Genomic DNA, 20,477 nt, shown 5'->3' on the forward strand with positions numbered 1-20,477 from the left:
CTTTCACAATTAAATAAAACTCTAACTAAGTAGTCAATTCAATAAAATTTTGACATAACATGTGATTATTTTTTAGTACCAAAAAGATGGATTTTTCGCAAAGTTTACATTATATCTTTTTGAAAACGCAAGATTTCAAAGTGTGCAATGATTTATACGTGTAGATTAAACTTTTCTTTTCAAAACAAGCAAAAATAAAAAGAGGTAAGACAACTTCTTTAAAAATTATGGTAATTTCTGTAAGGGAAGTATATATATTCCAGACGTACGAAAGAGTTAAGATGCTAATACGGCTTTATGATTGATGATATCTTAAGATAGTATTTGACTTTTAATATAAGACTCAACTATAATACTGGCCAAAGTCTTGAATCGGAAAAAAATTGCATAATTTTTTAATCTTTTCCGTGTTATGACCAATAACTAATTTTTTTATTTTTAATTAAATAATAATAACATGTATTTTATTTTATTATATTGTGTTATATTTTATTATGTGTATTTGTATATGTATTATTATTGTGTATGTATTTAAATATGCATATATATATATATATTTAATAACATTAATAAAAATTAACTTTTTAACATATTATATTTTTAGTAGACTTAATTCTACTATTTATTATATATTCTACTAGTTATCATAAGTAAATAAATATCAAATTCAAAACCATTGTTTATAATTAAAAAAAAAAACAATAAAAAATGTACAAAAATAAAAAAATATCATGAGAATATTCTTAAATTTATTTTCTATAGCAAGATATCTAAAATATCTATTTCACAAGTCATTACACGTTGCGCATTATACCAAGTCTGGCCTCGCAGACGTCCATGAAGCAAGAAGGGTAACATGCCCTCTTAATCATCTACTCCACATAGTTATTAGCATATTATAAATATATTATAACTACGCACTTCGCACTGATAGTAGCAGAAGCGAATAGGTTCAGGCTACAGTTCTTGAGCTAGGTCAGCATTAAATTAATCTTTTTACTCATCGATGCTGTCATTCGTTCACAAAAACTGTACACAATGTTCGACAAAATTGCTTCTGAAACAGATTTTTTCTGTTGAAAAAGATGCTTTGTAGGATTTTACTATTGGGCTAATAATGACCTAAGATTGGTTGTCAAGTCTCCAATGTTGACGCGATAATTGCGATCTTTATTGACCTAGTAATGGAAATAATCTGGAGTAATATACGACTTCGATATAATAATCGAGAACTTATATACGGCTAAAGATAATGAACAACATGTTGGATCATTAATGATTTGTTGTTTTTCGAAATTTAAATTATCTTTAAATGTTTATATGCATTTTTTAACGACTGGGATAAACTTTAAACGAAGCGGATTTAAAGGGCGAAACACAAAATCAGCTATCGGTCGAAGGTCTTTTAAATAATCCACTGGTTCTATGTAGAAATTATGAATCAGAGGGGCTATCATTGCCTTCATCTCCAATAGAGCAAATCGTTGACCTACAATTTTTAATTATATGTAAGTATTACAATCTGTTTATACACTGAAAAAAAGTAATATATCCATTAAGATATGTAGTTGCAAACTGCCAACTTCAAATATACTCAATACAATAATACATGCAGTATTAACATTGCACTTGCATTAACAGTAAATATTATTGTATTGCGTATTTTATGTACTTGGCAGCCCGCAACTACATATATTATTGGCCATATTACTTTTTTTCCTGTACATAAAAATATCAAAGATAAACATTTTACCGATACAATTACGCGGTCCAGCACTAAATGGTATATATGAGTAAGGATGACGATTTTTAATGTTATCAGGTAAAAATCGATCTGGATCAAATATTTCTGGATTTGGCCAAAAATTGGGATCTCTATGAACTCCTACTATATTTAGATGTATTATTGTTCTGGCAGGTATTATATATGACTCTGTGAAAAACATTTAAAAAAAATATAATACAAAAATAATATAAAACACTAATTAACAGAAAAAAATATAATTCAACAATTAGAAAGTTATTAACAATTTCAAAGATAAATATCTTTTTGATAATCAATACGTGTAATTAAATCGTTTGCAATGTTATGTGTCATGTGATCCACAAAAACGATTCATCAAAAATAAACATTTTAAAAAAGATATCAATAGATTAATCGGTTACGTACTTAATTGTACCTCTTCTGAATTAACTCGAGATATGAAGAAAACACTTGGATATATACGCAACGCTTCTTTTATACATCTTTCCAAATATTGAAGATCTTGTAGCGACTTCATGGTTAGATTCCCTTTATTCTCTTTCATAATAGTATCAACTTCTTCTCGAACACAATTCTGTATCATTAATGTAAACTTAGACAATTTTGTTATTATGTACTAATATTTTTTAATAAAGAAATAGAATTGTGAAATTTCTAAATTTAATTTGCAGACGTTTTAATTAATGTCTTCTAACAACATACAAATAATATAATTAAATAAAATATGTATTTAATGTATTTATACAAATAGAGGAACATTGCTAGTATCAGCATATCGACATGCATTTAGTATTCGGATTATATTTTTTTAACGAAATCTAAAAAGAAAACTTTGGAAACATGGTTAAACTAACTCAAACAAACTAAAAAGCGTTTTTGATGATATAGCAACTACTATTGCAGTTTTTGTAATATCGTTCCAAATTTTACAATAATTAAGAAAGAGGCTCTTGATTCGTCAGCTGAAAATTCCGCGTTAACGTTGTTTTCATAAAGTAAGCACAATAAAAGTTACGATTAAAATAATTTCTAAAAAATAAAAAACTCTGTTATGCATTTTATATTATATCTTGTGTGTCATATATTTTATATTTGATATATTGTATTTCATACATATTATTAGAAGACTGTTAATGAATTTTTGTGTTGACAAAATAATTTATTCTTGCATGGTATTTTGTCATTATTATTCACTTTGTACTATCGCTGTAACGTACGTGTAATGCATTAGTGAAATTTTAGAAATTTTACTTTTTTCTTTTCTTTTTTTCTTTTACGTGAATTATGAGTCTGTACAAAATACATGCAAACTGATATACAAATAGATGAAGATTTCTAAAAATCTTTAATTTCGATGTAAATGTCTTTTATCGATTTATACACTGAAAAAAAAATGCAATATATTCAATAAGATATGTTATTGCGGGCTGCCAATTAAAAATATACTCAATACAATAATATATGCTATTGCAGTATCAACATTGTACTTGCATTAATAGCAAATATTATTGTATTGAGTATTTTATGTAGTTGGCAGCCCGCAATCACATATGTTATTGGCTGTATTACATTTTTTTTCTGTGTACAAGTATTTTTTGTTGTTATACATATAAAACATATTACACGGAAATATATCAGCATAATTTTGATTTATTAAACAGATCTTTTAAATTATCTTTTAAATGTATCTTTTATTTTTATATGATTTTTAATATTTTATAGTCACTGATAGGTGTACCGATTAACATCGCTATTTTACAAAACCAATTATGTAGGTGTGTGAGATAAATACAAAAGAAAAAAAAACAGTTTAACGATGCTATAAACTGCGACGTGGCTTTCGTCGGGAACCGCCGGGTCCGCGGAGCTACGCCCAATTAACAGCAATAGTTGTCTAATAGTTCGCGGGTAACGCTTCCTCGCGAGATCGGTAACGTCCGAAAACGGTAGCCTGCTTGAACGGTAACTCCGAAAATGCTCTAATTTTCTGGGCGCCAGGCGCGGATTTCCGCGCCGCACAACAATTAACTATAATTCGGTAGCTGGATAGGAAGCGTCACTAATGCCGGTGGCTCTTTTCTCGAAGTGGTAGAGGGGCGTGGTTCTTTATTAATTGAGGGGTATGGAGAGCTCGGATCGAGGCAGGTCGTAGAGAAGAATCGATACTCAGTTGTTAATTAAATAGCAATTTTAAAATGTATTTCGTAAAAGGTAAAGAAATGCTGTGTCGACAACAATCGTGGATCTTACTCCACTTGTTAATTGCTTAATTTCATAGAAATGGTTATTACGGAAGCCGGAAGTCGGCACTACAAGAATGCGGAAACTTTGTTCTCTCTCTACGCGGCGAGAGGCCGTCGGGGCTCTCCGCTCGCCAATCACTCTAATTACAATGTATTCTAACTCGGTATTCGCGGTACTGAACAAATCAATTCTTAATTACAATATGACTGTCGGTACTGGCTTTGTCCGAGAGGGACGTACTTAACACTTAAATATTCGGGCCGGTCGGTCCGATCTTTCGTGCGGCCACGAGACTCTACTTAATACTTCAAGTCTTTTACACTAATAAAGCAACAACAGCAAAACGGTATCGGATTCGGGTAACCGGTAACACGACAAACGGTATCCCTTATCCGGTCCCGCACGAAAGTCGACCGCCTTACCGAATCTTACGGAATTCCGCGTGGCTGCCGAGTGATGGCCTTACAATAATCTCTTGATTCTCGTCCGTCGAAGTTGGTCTCGAGGGCTCGTCCTATGGCACGTACTATTTCGCCGTCAACCGAACAGTGAGGAGCCCCTGTCCCGCGCCGGCCGGCTCGAGCCGTCGCGCATGCGCGGACGCTCTTCGATTTGCTATCGCTGGATCCACGTGTTTCCGCGTGATCCTCGATCCAGCGCCGCGCTGCCTCGTCCCTTGAACGGCCCGTGCTGAACACGTGCTCCAACCATGTGCTCCCTGTTTCCGCCGTTTCGGTAGGCCCGGCTGGCCAGGCCGCGACCAATCCGATCGGGGTGGCTGGCGGTTCCATGTCTGTGGCCGCTCTTTCGTTCGCTGCCCGGTGGTGCGTGCCCACCGCGTGATCCTAGCTGGGAGCCGTCGTGTCCCCGCGCTGTTAGTCGGCGCGGCCGGTATCCTTTGCTCAGGGACGGAAACGTTCTGCGGGGCCCGATGCTCGGCACGGCGGGGAAACTCCTTGAGGGGCGCTCCTTCCACTGTCGAGTGTCCCCAGCAATTCCCGCGACGGCTGTTCCTCCGTCGCCTCTGACACACTCTTCCGATGAGCCCTCACTCGGCGCCTTTGCTTTAAACGATTGTTACTACAATCGGGAAAAACGGTATCGCGGAAGCTAAAAATTAAAGATAAAATAAAGTAACAGTCACATCCCCCTTGGTTCGGCGAGGAGTCGCCCCCGATCGACCCTCTCGGTCGGTCCTATGCCCTTGTGACGGGCGCCCGGATGCGCCACGTCACAACTCCCCCTTCCCTGGGGAGGACCGAAAAAGGTCTTGAGCTTCGGCGGTCAAGGCTGACCACCACTCTGGCAGCCCCCGGGCCTCAGCCCACGGGAGGCATTGCTCCATCCAACAACACCCTAATTAAAACCGGAATAGCAGGAAGCTTCTCTTGTAGTCAAACCTCTTCCAAACTTTCCAGATCCGACAGTATAATTCTCACATTCATTCAAAGCGTCATAGACTAGTCTTGCATTCTCAGTGCCTCTCCTAGCGATGCAAGGAAGGGAAAAAAATGAACGGTGACTCCAGCAATGTAAGAATATATGCTCTTTACTCTATCTTCTAGAGATCGTACAAAAATAATAATACCAGGCTTCGGTAGCCGGGAGCAAACAAAACAAATGTTATTGGCACAGCCGGGCGGTATCACGAACACAAAAAACAAAGATCTCGGGACAGTTCAAGAGTGGTAGGAAGGTGCCGGGCTTTTACTGGTCCGGGTTTCGGTCCCGTGGTCCGCGTGGGCCGGTGTACGGACGGGTGCTCCGGTACACGGGTCCGCATCGGTGGCAGGTGCGCACCGTGACCCCCCGCTCGCCACACCCGAAACAGAACGATCGGCGGCGGGCCAGGCGGCACTCCGCGTATCTGTGGTGCTCCGAGTCGCAGTTCCAGCAGCCCACGATTCGTCCCTCTTTGGCCTCTGGGGCCGGTGGGCTTGGGTCCACCGGTCTTGGCCGGTATAACTCTGGGACGTTTGGGGTCTGGGTGGCGACGGATCCTCGCCCCAGTGTTGGAGTCTGGCAAGCCCGGTCGCTTCCCTCGATGCGGGCTTCCGTCCCGATACTCCGCATTCGGGGAAACTCCCTCACCACCGCTCCCTGGTTTGTCCACTGCGCATCCCGGACAAGCTGCGCAGTCTCCTCTAAATCCACCCAGAATCCCTCGTCGTTCTGGCGGACAAACCTCCAGACGGCGAGGTGCCGGGCGTAAAATTGGCGCCACAGGCGCCTCGTATCCGCGTTCAGCATGATGACGGTAACTTCTATTCAAGCGGAAACCGGGACAATGTAAGGCTTAAGGTCTTGGATGTGGATCTTTCCAACGGTTGACCCCTCCAGGTTCTCTAATTCGTAGATTACTGGGGAGATCACTCGCCGTATTTTTAAGGGTCCCTGGAATTTCGGTGCCAATTTTGCCGCTATATTCTGTGCGGCCGAAGACAACACATGTTGTCGCCTCAAAACCAAATCGCCGACTTTAAATACGCGAGATCGTCTACGCAAATTATATCTCTGTGCCTGTCTCTGATTTGCCCCATCTAAATTTTCGGTAACCCATTGTCGGACGGTCTGTAGCTTTGTCATCCGTCGCGACCAATCAGCGGTATCCCCTGGAACGACTTCGGTAGCATCTTTATCTCGATCGCGTAATAATTCCTTCGGTAACAGTTCGCGTCCCAGATTTAAAAACGCTGGAGATGTTCCCAAGGACGAGTGAAAGGCGGTATTATAAGCAAAACGGAGATCCGCAAGGTGTAGGTCCCACTCCCGATGATCTTTCTTAATAAACGCGACTATCATAGTTTTTAATATACGATTCACGCGTTCCACCGGGTTCGCTTGCGGGTGGTATGGCGGTACCGTCGTATGTGTAATCCGGTTTTCCTCGGCAAAATCTTTCATAATTTTGTTGATGAATTCGGTTCCATTATCCGTCAAAAGGACTTTCGGGGTTCCCCATCGCGATATCACTAATTCTTCTAGGGCTTCCCTAATTTTTGGGCCGGTAGCTGCCCTCAAGGCTTTACATTCCACCCATTTCGTAAACAGATCCTGAATAACCAGCAGGTATTGAAATCCAGCCTTACTTCGCGGTAACGGTCCAACTATATCTGCGGCTACTGCGACCCACGGCCCTTCCACTACCCTGCGTCCCATCAATCCGGCAGGGCTAGCCTGTTCGACTTTAGTGCGTTGACATATGTCACACGCCCGAATATACTTGGCGACGTCGCGGAACATATTAGGCCAAAAATAAGAGACGGCAAGACGCTGATAAGTTTTCTCAACTCCTAAGTGTCCCGCCTGTGGGGCGTCATGCGATTCGCGCAGTGCTTCGAAGCGGGACTCCAGCGGTAGCACTAATTTCCATCGATCAAGGTCTTCTACGATATCGGAAATCACCGGTCGTGCCCTTAGAAAATATAGTTGCTTATCTACAATTCTCCAATGCCCGTATCGCTTGGGGTCGGTAACTACTTCCTTAAATCTTTTTCGGTACCACTCATCTCGCGTGTCCCCGCAATCTACGACGTCTATCACCGCGTTCACAACGATCTCGTTCTCTCCTTCGAACATACGCGATAACGCGTCGGGTACGTGATGGAGTGCACCCTTGCGATGTTCTACCACGTAGTCATATTCTAATAGCTCGAGAGCCCATCTCGCTAATCTGCCCGTAGGATTTTTAAGGTTGTGCAACCATCTCAGACTACTATGGTCAGTCACAACTGTGAACTTATATCCTTCTAAGTAAGGTCTAAATTTGTGTATTGCCCAAACCACGGCCAAACACTCCTGTTCTGTGACTGAATATTTCGTTTCGGGATCGGATAACACGCGACTAGCAAACGCGATGACTCGTTCGGTACCCTCGATATTCTGCGTTAATACTGCCCCTAAACCAACTGAACTCGCGTCGGTTTGTAACATAAACGGTAACTCGAAGTTCGGACATGCGAGTGTCGGCGCCGTCACTAACTGTTCGCGGATCTGTTCGAACGCGCGATCCTCAATTTCCCCCCACTCCCAGCGCCTGCCTTTCTTCAAAAGGCTGGTCAGGGGTTGACTAAGCGTCGCGAACTGCGGTATAAATTTTCGGTACCAAGAAGACATACCCAGGAATCTCCGCAGCTGTTTTATGTTACGCGGTGCCGGGTATTCTAAAATAGGGCGCGTCTTTTCGGGATCTACCGTTAAACCTTCCTGTTGTACAATAAACCCGAGATACTTTACTTGTGATCTGCAAAATTCGCATTTATCGGGGTTGATCGTTAACCCAGCGGATTTTATTTTACTTATTACCCGTTGCAGCCAAGTTACGTGCTCGTCAAACGTCGGAGTGACTATTACTATGTCATCTAAGTACGCGAATGCGAAGGGTTCCATTTCAGGCCCGATTAGGCGATCCAGTAACCTTTGAAAGGTTGCCGGGGCCCCCGTAAGTCCGTACGGCATGCGGGTAAAGTGGTACAACCCCTTCCCGGGAACGCTAAAGGCGGTAATCTCACGACTTTCTTCTGCTAGCGGTATTTGGAAGTATGCCTGACTTAAATCGATGGTTGATATATATCGCGCCGATCGCAATTTATCTAAAATGCCGGTCATGTTCGGTAACGGATATGCATCTTTTTTCGACACGCCATTCACCTTCCTAAAATCTAAGCAAAACCGGTATTTGCCGTTTGGTTTCTTTACCATTACTATAGGGCTCGACCATTCGCTATAGGACGGCTCTATTATTCCGGCATTAAGCATTTTATCTACTTCCTCCCGAATGGCCTCCTGAACTTTCGGTGAGACAAGGTAGCACCGTTGTTTAATTGGTGAAGTATTCCCGATATCGATTCTATGTTGTATTAATTCGGTAACGCCTGGGTTCTCTGACGGCTCCGGTAACGTTCGTAAAAAAAAATCTAGTCGTTTTTGTTGGTCGTCCGTTAATTCCGCTAATCCGGAACACGCACGACACGCTTCTTCGGTAGCGAAACGGTAACGTATTTCTGGTATCCCCGAAAAATACCATTCGTTCTTGGCGAAGTCTAATCCCACCCCAAAGCTCGACAGAAAATCTAACCCGAGAATACATGGCACTGCCAACTCCGGTAATAATCCGACTGTCATCGCGAAACTTTTTTCCTTCAAGTCTATCGGTAGCCTAACTTTCTCGCGGATGGTAGCTATTTGTCCGTTGGCTGTACGGATCTGTACGCCCCTCTCCTGTTCGGTGGGGAGCTCCAATGTCCTTACTATTTTTATGCCCTCGCGGCCGAGAAGAGTTCTATTTGATCCGGAATCGACTAAAGCTGGGAGCGTATACTGACGTATTTTGATATAAAAATATCGGAGGGGCGGTAGCGGTACGTCCTCGAAGGTGCCATACGAGTAGCATAATGTCTCGGTATCGGTATCTATCGTTCGGGTCTCGCCTCCCTGGCCTGGAGTCGCAGGTACCCGCTCTACTGACTCCCGCTCGCGTTTCCCGAGCACGACGGGCAGGTTCTCACGGTATACCCACGTTTACCGCAACGGTAACAATGTGTCCGCCGCGGCTCCGTACAATCTCGCGCGCGGTGACCTATCTTTTCGCAGTTCCAACATTTTACATCGTTGGAAGCAGCCGCCGCCGATATCGTACCGCTCGGTGTAGTGAGGGGGTTACTCGTCGACGAGCCCGCGGCGATCTCCGCGGAAGCCCTGGGGGCTCGCGTCCTCCCCCTACTCGCCCCCGAGTTGGTCGTGCTTATCGCCGCGACGGTTCCCGGACTTTTGGCCTTCCCCTTCGGCGCGTGGTATGCCAGTTCCGGGAAAAGTGACTGTTCCGGTGGGAGGGGGGGTCGGTAGCATTTCTCCGCGGCGTAATTTCGCTCCATCCGCGTGACCAGTTCCTCCATGGAACGGAAACAGGTAAAATCGTGTCGCTGGACCACGAGCCGCAAACGCGGTAACAAGTTTCGATAAGCAAAATTTAACTGCTCCTGCAACGACCACGGGGGAGTCATCTTCGCGAGCAGCGTACGCAAGCGAGTCAAATAATCCGCCGCGGATTCTTGCTCGCCCTGCGTTCGCCGCATTACTTCCTCCCGGAGCGCGTACTGGTAGTCGGGATCGCCAAACCGAACGCGCCACGCGGTCTCAAAATCCTGCCAATTTCGCCAATTTTCACTCTCTAATCTAACCCAGTACAGCGCGGCATCGGACATAAATATCGGTAAACACTTGAATAGATCGGCATCGGTAACAGGAAGAATGGAGCGGGCCTCTTTGATGCGCGTCAGAAACGCCTCTGCATCGCAATTTTTACTTCCCGAGAAATGGAGATTCCACTTCCTCATTAAATTATACGCGTCGGCCGCCGAGCTACGCGGCGAGCGTCGACCGGTGTGCGACGGGACGGGATCTGCTCGCGGGGGAAACGTGTACTCGTATTCCCGCTTCCTCGCGCCCATCCCCCCGTGCTCCCCCTTAGCGGTACTATTTTCCGCAGGCGGCGAACGCACTACTCGGTTCCCGACACCGAAATCACCAATAGTAAAAGACGGAATGCTAGGCCCTGGCTCCGCGGCTCCCAGGCCCTCGAATGGATCGCTAATGGCCTCTACGGGGTCGGGGGTCCCGGAGGGTGTCGCCCCCCTGAGGATCGCTTCCTCATATCGCGCCAACCGCGCCCGGAGAACAGGCAATATCCCCCGAATATCGAGCCCTCGATCCGTCAGGTGCTGTCGCGCCTGCTCCTCCGTTAATTTTTGGATCCACTGATGCGGATCTCTATCTGTCATCTTTTTTTTTTATTTGATGGTATTTTTACAGACCAGATCGGTGACTCACCCCCTTCTAATCGGTATCAGGCCGGACAGCGGTAGTCTTCAACCGCGCGAGAATTAAGGTGTAATCTCCGGTAATTCACAATATCTCATTCAATGTGAAAAATAAAGCGGCCCTTACTGTCGAAATACGAGAGAAAAGCGGAATAATAAGTCACTCGATAGGTAAACACGAGCACGCAACCAACAGGCCGAACGAAAGGTATCGCGAGCGCACGAAACGTAAACAAAGCGAAGGCCGCGAGAAATCGGAGCTCATCAGCTGACTAAAATTTCTCTTTCGATTCCCCACCCCACCTTAACGTGAATGCTCTCGGTAAGCCTAAAGGCAACTTCCAAGGGCACGAATATTAGCAATATTAACAATAATAATAAGTAGTTGCAATAATATTTCCAAGACTCCACGATCTCACAGCAATAATCGCTGCTTTTAATATACAGCGGTAGGCGACAATACAAAAGTATCGGGAAATCAGATTAATCTCTACGGAAACTGCATTAATTCTCCCACAGGCGATACACAGAGAGAGATAAAAAAAAAATTTTCGGAGCGTAACCAAATGTCGCGCAAGTAGTGGCTCAGCGCACACCGTAAACAAAGCGCGCGCACGGTAGGCACCGGAATTCCAAGGTCGGAGTAATACTCGTCAGCCGGGAACAACACAATATATGGCACAAAAATAATCCTCTCCAAAGTCGGAGTAAGCAAGGAAACGAGCGTCAAATAAAGAAAGGTCAAACACAAGGAAACAGTAACATAAATATCTCAATAGTATAATCTCTCGTCCACGACCGCCTTTTCTCCGATTCTCCACTTAATTATTTTACTGTAACGGCGGCGTGGGCCCCACGTTGGGCGCCAAAATTTGCGACGTGGCTTTCGTCGGGAACCGCCGGGTCCGCGGAGCTACGCCCAATTAACAGCAATAGTTGTCTAATAGTTCGCGGGTAACGCTTCCTCGCGAGATCGGTAACGTCCGAAAACGGTAGCCTGCTTGAACGGTAACTCCGAAAATGCTCTAATTTTCTGGGCGCCAGGCGCGGATTTCCGCGCCGCACAACAATTAACTATAATTCGGTAGCTGGATAGGAAGCGTCACTAATGCCGGTGGCTCTTTTCTCGAAGTGGTAGAGGGGCGTGGTTCTTTATTAATTGAGGGGTATGGAGAGCTCGGATCGAGGCAGGTCGTAGAGAAGAATCGATACTCAGTTGTTAATTAAATAGCAATTTTAAAATGTATTTCGTAAAAGGTAAAGAAATGCTGTGTCGACAACAATCGTGGATCTTACTCCACTTGTTAATTGCTTAATTTCATAGAAATGGTTATTACGGAAGCCGGAAGTCGGCACTACAAGAATGCGGAAACTTTGTTCTCTCTCTACGCGGCGAGAGGCCGTCGGGGCTCTCCGCTCGCCAATCACTCTAATTACAATGTATTCTAACTCGGTATTCGCGGTACTGAACAAATCAATTCTTAATTACAATATGACTGTCGGTACTGGCTTTGTCCGAGAGGGACGTACTTAACACTTAAATATTCGGGCCGGTCGGTCCGATCTTTCGTGCGGCCACGAGACTCTACTTAATACTTCAAGTCTTTTACACTAATAAAGCAACAACAGCAAAACGGTATCGGATTCGGGTAACCGGTAACACGACAAACGGTATCCCTTATCCGGTCCCGCACGAAAGTCGACCGCCTTACCGAATCTTACGGAATTCCGCGTGGCTGCCGAGTGATGGCCTTACAATAATCTCTTGATTCTCGTCCGTCGAAGTTGGTCTCGAGGGCTCGTCCTATGGCACGTACTATTTCGCCGTCAACCGAACAGTGAGGAGCCCCTGTCCCGCGCCGGCCGGCTCGAGCCGTCGCGCATGCGCGGACGCTCTTCGATTTGCTATCGCTGGATCCACGTGTTTCCGCGTGATCCTCGATCCAGCGCCGCGCTGCCTCGTCCCTTGAACGGCCCGTGCTGAACACGTGCTCCAACCATGTGCTCCCTGTTTCCGCCGTTTCGGTAGGCCCGGCTGGCCAGGCCGCGACCAATCCGATCGGGGTGGCTGGCGGTTCCATGTCTGTGGCCGCTCTTTCGTTCGCTGCCCGGTGGTGCGTGCCCACCGCGTGATCCTAGCTGGGAGCCGTCGTGTCCCCGCGCTGTTAGTCGGCGCGGCCGGTATCCTTTGCTCAGGGACGGAAACGTTCTGCGGGGCCCGATGCTCGGCACGGCGGGGAAACTCCTTGAGGGGCGCTCCTTCCACTGTCGAGTGTCCCCAGCAATTCCCGCGACGGCTGTTCCTCCGTCGCCTCTGACACACTCTTCCGATGAGCCCTCACTCGGCGCCTTTGCTTTAAACGATTGTTACTACAATCGGGAAAAACGGTATCGCGGAAGCTAAAAATTAAAGATAAAATAAAGTAACAGTCACATCCCCCTTGGTTCGGCGAGGAGTCGCCCCCGATCGACCCTCTCGGTCGGTCCTATGCCCTTGTGACGGGCGCCCGGATGCGCCACGTCACAAAACATATAAAATAATTCAATATCATCAGTAGTAACTATTTTTTATGTATACAATTTGTAAAAAAAGTTGTACAAATTTTATTGCCGCTCTTGGAGAAATAGCTTATATGAGATTTTATGTACAAAAAAGTTATAAATAAGAAGCTACAGATATGAATTATGAGTTTTCATCTTTTATCAAAGCACACATAATTTTGTCAGTATTAATAAAATACAATGTTTCGCTCAAAAGAAATAAGGAGTCCATTTTAGAAATCTTATGTCGGTATTGGTGATGTCCCTTTATATTTAAAACAATTAAAAAAAGAAATAAAATAGGTAAAAAAAGCTAATTTCCAACATATTAAATATAAAAATATACATTATATACAAATATTATAAGAAAATATGTATGCATCCCTATACGTGCAAGCAACAAAACTTATTATTCCTATTATTTTAATACTTTATTTCTTGAGTTAGAATAGTTCTATCACGTAAGATCTGATTTCGCGGGTCATTATAAACAGTTTACTTAAATATTACATTTTTTAACACAATATTTAAAACATAGTCTGCAAAAAGTATGTCAATACTGGTTGGCGTCGGTCAAAGAAATTTGTGTAAACAGAATCAGCAATATTATCGAATTATTTTATTAAAAAATCCAAATCTATCTTTTATTATAAAATCTATCTAAATCGTTGAGTTATCTGACTGCTTGAAAAAAATAATAGCGACCATACTGCATATGGTGGTAATTTTCAGATGTAACAATTTAGAATAATTATTTTAATTGAAGTGATTAGCTTTACCTGTATAATATTTATTTTTTAATTGTTCAAAGAACATATTGATGAGTTTTTATAAGAAATCTTGTGTACATAAGTTAAATAAATACAAACAAATAATATCCGGGATACTGCCTCTTATATATGTATAACAATGTATAACAATTTGCTTCATTTAGTTTTTCTCACGAGAATAGTTGGCAAAAGATTTTAATAAAGTAAAGATTAAACATTAATTTCGAACAATATTATAAATTAAAACTTATTTCAATATCTTTATCTGATAAAACTATCTTAAATGTTATACTGTCTTTTTTCGATAAATATTGTTAAAAATGAAGCCTGCTTTAATCAACTCAAATTTGACGACGTATGTTATCAAAGTCATTGACTTGAATAACTTCCAAGAGATTCTAACCGTCTTTCCCGTGCTTATGACACAAAACAAATTCTTCTACATAGGTATAAAGATAAATCTCTCACATAGGTTTTTGCTTTTTGCACACCCTTCATGTTACACATGTATTTTATATGACACGTGTATTTTATGTTACCACAATATAATAATTAATCGAGATCAAGCTGAAAGAGCAGACTTTGTTTTCATCAATACTTACCCTTTTTTTTATAAATCACTCATTTTATGAAAAATACCTGAATATCTTTGTGTTCGGCCAATAGACATAACGTAAAACATATAGCCATTGATGTAGTATCATGACCCTGTAATTATATCGCTTTCATTTGTATACATTTAGAAAATGGAATAAGACAAATGTAAATAAAAAAGAGGAAAATTTAAAGTGTATACCTCAAGTGTAAAAGTATCGATTTCCTCTCTGATATCTAAATCAGTTAAAAGACCTTCTTGAGAAGCCAATATTAAAAGATCCAACATTGCGAGCCGTTTTTTTTTAACTAAATTAAAAGCATAATAATCTTGTTACATAATTCTTGTTTGTTTTACTTTTGTTAAACAATATAGAATTAAAATTTATAAATATTAAATTTAATTAATGGCAATGATTATGCCATAATGTGTTTGTTATAGTATTTTTTAATTAAGTGGTAACACCACAGTCGATTTTAAAAAAAATCGAATTTTTTGAGGACGAAGAGAACGTCAATGTAGAAGATCAACTATATGGCGCAGGCATTGTAGATTGAAGGTAAATCAACAAATTCTAACGTTTGACATCAATTGAAACTTTAATTGCGTTTTTCTCGAAAACATGTTTTTTCAGTCAGCCAGAAACGAACTTTGACAAATCTTGACCAATTTACTTATAATATAAACTGCAACTTTTTAGATACATTTTCCAGAAAAGTATAGAGAAGTAGAGGTTTTGTAATTTGTTGTAAATTTTTTTGTTACAATTTTTTACGTATTTATTTTGCCAAAAAATAAAATGTTTTTTCAAACATCCATTATTTTTGTACTCTCTAAATTTCTTAAAGTAAAAAATCCCTTGAAATTGAGTAAAAAATTACTCGAAAAATTGGAGTGGCAGTATTTTTACTCTAAGAAATTTAGAGAGGAAAAAAACATTTTAAAATTTTCCTACGTACTCCTTTAGCCAATCTTTCATGAAATAAAAAAATTTTTGTTTTTTGTTGCAGCTTAAAAATATAAGAGTTACCTTTCTAGCCGCGGAGCACGTTTTGCGAGAAGTAGTTTTTATTTCAGAGTTGTAGCGCCGGTATTTTGTAATGAAATAATTATAAAAAAATTTTTTTACTCATTAGAGTACATAAAATAAAGATCTTTAAAGAGATTTTTTACTTCTTATATTACACGCCCGTAAAAAATCGCCAAATTTATGCCTTAAAACTAAGGCTCTACTGTGTTACTCCTTAAAATTCTATTAAAATGATAATATTTAATACTAGATTATTGAATTTAAAATATAGCTTTGGCTGTCACCTACTTGTAGTAGTTTCTGTATCATCTGCCATTGTTTCTTTGTCAAAATTTCTCAAATATTGTCCATCGGTGCATTTATGATAATTTTTTCTTTTTGCAATAATCTACACATATCGAACATCAATATTAATGTGTAAATGCTGAAGATGTTTTTATCAACACTTACAAAATATCTTATTATTTTTTTATATGAAAAATTAGGAGATCTTTACTTTGACTTTTTTGTGTTTTTGTACATTAAATGTTTATTGTGAAGAGTATTTAGAATGACATTTTTACCTTTTCAGTAAATCCGTGCAATATCTTCAGGATATTTTTTTGTTCTTTACCTTTTGGCGTTAATGAGTATATCCAGTTGACATGCAACCACGGCCTAAATAATCTAAATCGTAATTACAGAATATTATGCATGTGAATTTAAAAGTTAATATAATTTCGTAAAATATTTTGTTTTAAAATATGTAAAACATTTTCTTTAGCTTGTCACATCATTTTTAACCACCTTGGTAATCCAAAAATGAATACTTTATTACCTATGAACAAAAAGTTCCCCCATTCTGTGAACCGCTTTTCGATACTGTTGTTGAAATGCATTCATTTCTTGGAGAGAAGTGCCCATGGCAGTTTCTAAAAAAAATTACATTGTTTTAATGTAGGTAATCACATATTCTTAAAGTATATCTTTATAAAATTTAGTAGTAAAATTTAAATAGGTGTCTCTTTATAAATTTAAGTAACATTAATTTAACTTAACATTTATATTTTGTATAAGAATTATATAATCTCTTTCTATTTTTCATATTACTTCAAATAGAATATTTGCATAGATTTAATCAAAAATACCACATATTGCGTTCAATGTATGTTCACTAATAAATGGTTCTAAATCTTTTGTAACAATGCCTCCCGCATTTTTCAAAGATCTTGTCATACTTTCGCCCTCTTCGACTAAAATTTCGATAAATTGTTGTAATATATTAAAATGGAATGTGGGAGTTAATATCTTTCGCCGTGAATGCCACTTGGAGCCTAAAAAATTATAAGATAATGTATAATCGTGTTTTATAACATCTTATGTTATTACCTTATAATTTAATGTTATTACCACTAACATAAATAACGTTTACATATGTTGTACAATTTTTCTGTTTTTTAAATTTAATATTAATAATTAATTACCGATTATTATTAAATATGAAAAACATTTTTGTGCTTGTTGAAAAATATTTAATTTCTTTGACTTGAATGTATCAATAAACAAAAATTACATTCAATAATTTCTTCTAATAATAATATGCAGTGTAGTAATAAGTTTAACATTTAAGGCGAGTTACTTCACAAAAGTAACATTCCTATTACTTTTTGTAAAAATAAACTCGTAACTTACCCGTTACTTATTGCTAATTTTGAAAGTTACGTTATTCACGTTAATTATCGCTACTGTATATAGAAAATAACGATTTGTTACTATTTTCGTTACTTCTTGTACTAAAATAAGATATTATTGTACATTATAAAAAATTACAATTACTATGTTAGATTTTAAAGCTATGTTATTTATTAAATATATTGTATAGCTATGTTATTTAGTAATGCAGCAAAAATGTAATAATAAAACTGAAAATTTTAATGTATATAAAACAAGCTTATCTTTATACTAAATTTATCGTTTAATTTTTCTAATTTCCCTTTTATATTATTTACTTTATTATTAGTATCCAATCCAATTCATAAATTTTATAAACAATTTTTATAAAATGTTTTAACATTTCTTAATATTAATATCTTTGTCACAAATACGTTTTAATATTCACATTTTCTATTATAATTTGTACACACACACACACACACACACACACACGCGCGCGCGATTTTTATATTTAATTTGCATACCTCTCTTTAGTTCTAAAGTATACAGTAATCAATATGTAACATTATTGGTTACGTGTAATAGACAAACAATAAATATGTGTATATAAAACATTTACAGCCTTACTTTTTATAAATGTATTTTATATATATATATATATATATATATATATATATATAGTATATACATATATAACAATAAATTATAAATATTCAATACTGTCAATAACTATTCTAAAAGATAGTATAAAATAAAATACAAAATATTTTTCAGTTTAAAATGTATTTAATAATGTATTATAGAATAACAAAAATAGAATTTATTCTACATAATCATATATGTTGTATATGACTACTGTACTTGAGCGCTGAAGTGACGTGCAAATTAAATATAAAAATATTATAACAAACTAAAGTAATCGTTATTAAAAAGATTTGTTGCAAATAAGATAATGATGACAGCGTTACACATATAAAATGTTAATTTCAATCTTGTTTATTATTATAAAGTATATACTTTTTTTATTTATAGATAGTAATATTACCTCCACTAGTAAGAAGACCCATTCCTAACCAAGGATGAAATATTTCATAAATCATACTCTTGTCAATGTTTTTTGTACTGCTTAGTATTATCTAGTAAATTATAAAAAGCATTATAATAAATACTGTAAATTAATAATTTTAATAATGATAATCAATATCTTTGAAAGTATCTTAACATATCACTACATTTATTGTTTTTCTAATAATTATAAAGATTTTTTTGTAAAATATTTCTTGTAAATAATCGACAAATTTTTAAATCTTTAGTTTGTACAGAGATAATAAATATTGAATTTAATTTTTTTATATTTATTTTATATTACCTCCAAGTCATCAGGATGTTGAATAGATACAAAACCATAAAGAAAAACCCACGCTTTAAAAATAGGATAATATTGTGTAGAAAGAGTAAGTAAAAGTTTCCAAAGTTCTTCTGAAAATTTATACAAGTATATCAAGTATTAAGAATAAAAAAAAATTGTATTTATTTAGAATGTTACATGTGCTTTAAACTGATTTTTTGAACTCTGATTGGGCCAAAAACAAAACAAACATAATTATTCAGAAACTAAAAATGAATGAAAAACATCGAAAAACTCTCTCTTTCTTATATAATTATTAAAAATATTATGCACAGAAGAACATTAATATTTACATAATGACAATTTAAAGAAATTGTTTATTTATAAAAATGTGTTAAACGTTTTAACTCACCTCGTGAACATAGCACTAAAAGTAAATGACCAATAATTGGATAACTTGACGGTCCTGGTATTTTATGGAATAATCGTCCATATTGTCCATTGTGCACGTAATAATAACGCGCCAAATATACCACAGGAATAAATAATAATAATATAATAATAAACATTCTTGTAGTAATAACTGTTCTATTCGGGTTCAATTTCCTATAGTCTCGTGTGCTTCTTCAATCTTTGGAAATTGCACGTAAAAAGTATTTTATATCTCTTTACGATAAATAAAATAAATATGATATAATGTTATTATTATCTTGATAAGATTGATAAATTAATGTAAACACATTTGATAATACTGTCCAACTCATTAAAGACCTGAACTACGTAATTCTTATATATTTTTATCGTTGAAAAAAGTATCGTAAATAAAATTGCCCGTTTTTAAATTTGAACTTAAAAATGCCAATAATAGAGAAGTTATTGCCTTAATGAACTTATTAAGTTTATCTAAACGTTTGGCAAATAATTACTTGTGTTTTAAAACACAACACGTATCAAAATACGTTACTTAAGAAAAGATATAAATATATAGTACATATATTCTTTTTGTTTCTAAAGTAAAAAGTGTATGAATTACTAAAAATTATATACAAAAAAATCTAATTGTCTTTTTTCTCAATTAAAAGAATTTGTTAATTTCATGAAGCAGTTAACATTATCTAAAATGTTTTTGAAGTATTTATTAATTGCGTTTTATGTAATCGCATTTTGTTAATTTATAATCAATTTGGATAAATATTCTGAATAAATATGTTCCTTACTATACAAAGTTTTGTGATACACTGATGCTTTCTCAAATGCGTTCGCTTATATTCTGAAATATCTGTTTACTTGTTTTTTTTTTTGCAATTTTGTTGATAACTTTTATACACATTGGACTTATCAGTTTGTGGGATATTGAGACACCTGCCACACGGCTACTTCATCGACACAAAGCATGGACTGTGCAATCTCTACAAAATGCCCTTGAAAAGTGTTCGACAAAAAACCAAGAGAAAACGTGGTCCAGGCCTATTTCTTTCTCTATCTAGCGCTCAATATGCTACTGATTAGCCAGAGACAGCGTTTGATCGGACCAATCGCTGTTTTTCTCTTTTGATCAGACATGTTTTCTCTGCCATCGCGAAGTCCGTTCATTTAATCACGCTGACACATGAATGTAGCCTATCCGTGCGCAGCAGCGATTGTCTGTTAATTTCAATATTCATGGCAATTCTGTCAGTGTAATTACATCGATGGTCGATAGTGGGGATTCCA

General features: G+C 38.3%; 2 protein-coding genes across 4 annotated transcripts; both read right to left on the minus strand.

Moving 5' to 3' along the window:
* Positions 1–980: 980 nt before the first annotated feature.
* Positions 981–20,282, minus strand: LOC105833085 (cytochrome P450 4C1). 3 transcript variants are annotated; one of them, XM_036289913.1, is made up of 13 exons: positions 19,982–20,282; positions 19,177–19,395; positions 18,786–18,895; positions 18,462–18,552; positions 16,891–17,076; positions 16,581–16,674; positions 16,327–16,429; positions 16,052–16,151; positions 14,935–15,041; positions 14,778–14,846; positions 2,171–2,339; positions 1,754–1,933; positions 1,317–1,489 (listed from the first exon to the last, which is right to left on the minus strand). In XM_036289913.1, the coding sequence occupies exons 2-13, from the start codon at positions 19,331–19,333 to the stop codon at positions 1,317–1,319; spliced, it is 1,539 nt and encodes a 512-aa protein (XP_036145806.1). In that variant the 5' UTR covers positions 19,334–19,395; positions 19,982–20,282. The 3 variants fall into 3 exon arrangements, with proteins under 3 accessions (XP_036145807.1, XP_036145806.1, XP_036145805.1); XM_036289912.1 differs by having other exon boundaries at positions 19,177–19,430; XM_036289914.1 differs by lacking the exon at positions 19,982–20,282 and having other exon boundaries at positions 981–1,489; positions 19,177–19,333.
* On the minus strand, positions 9,141–11,913 carry LOC118646618. The gene has a single exon (XM_036289916.1). It carries the CDS (start codon positions 10,786–10,788, stop codon positions 9,469–9,471), a length of 1,320 nt encoding a protein of 439 aa, XP_036145809.1. The 5' UTR covers positions 10,789–11,913; the 3' UTR covers positions 9,141–9,468.
* Positions 20,283–20,477: the final 195 nt, after the last annotated feature.

The sequence above is a fragment of the Monomorium pharaonis genome, chromosome 7, assembly GCF_013373865.1.
Source record: "Monomorium pharaonis isolate MP-MQ-018 chromosome 7, ASM1337386v2, whole genome shotgun sequence".
NCBI lineage: Eukaryota > Metazoa > Arthropoda > Insecta > Hymenoptera > Formicidae > Monomorium > Monomorium pharaonis.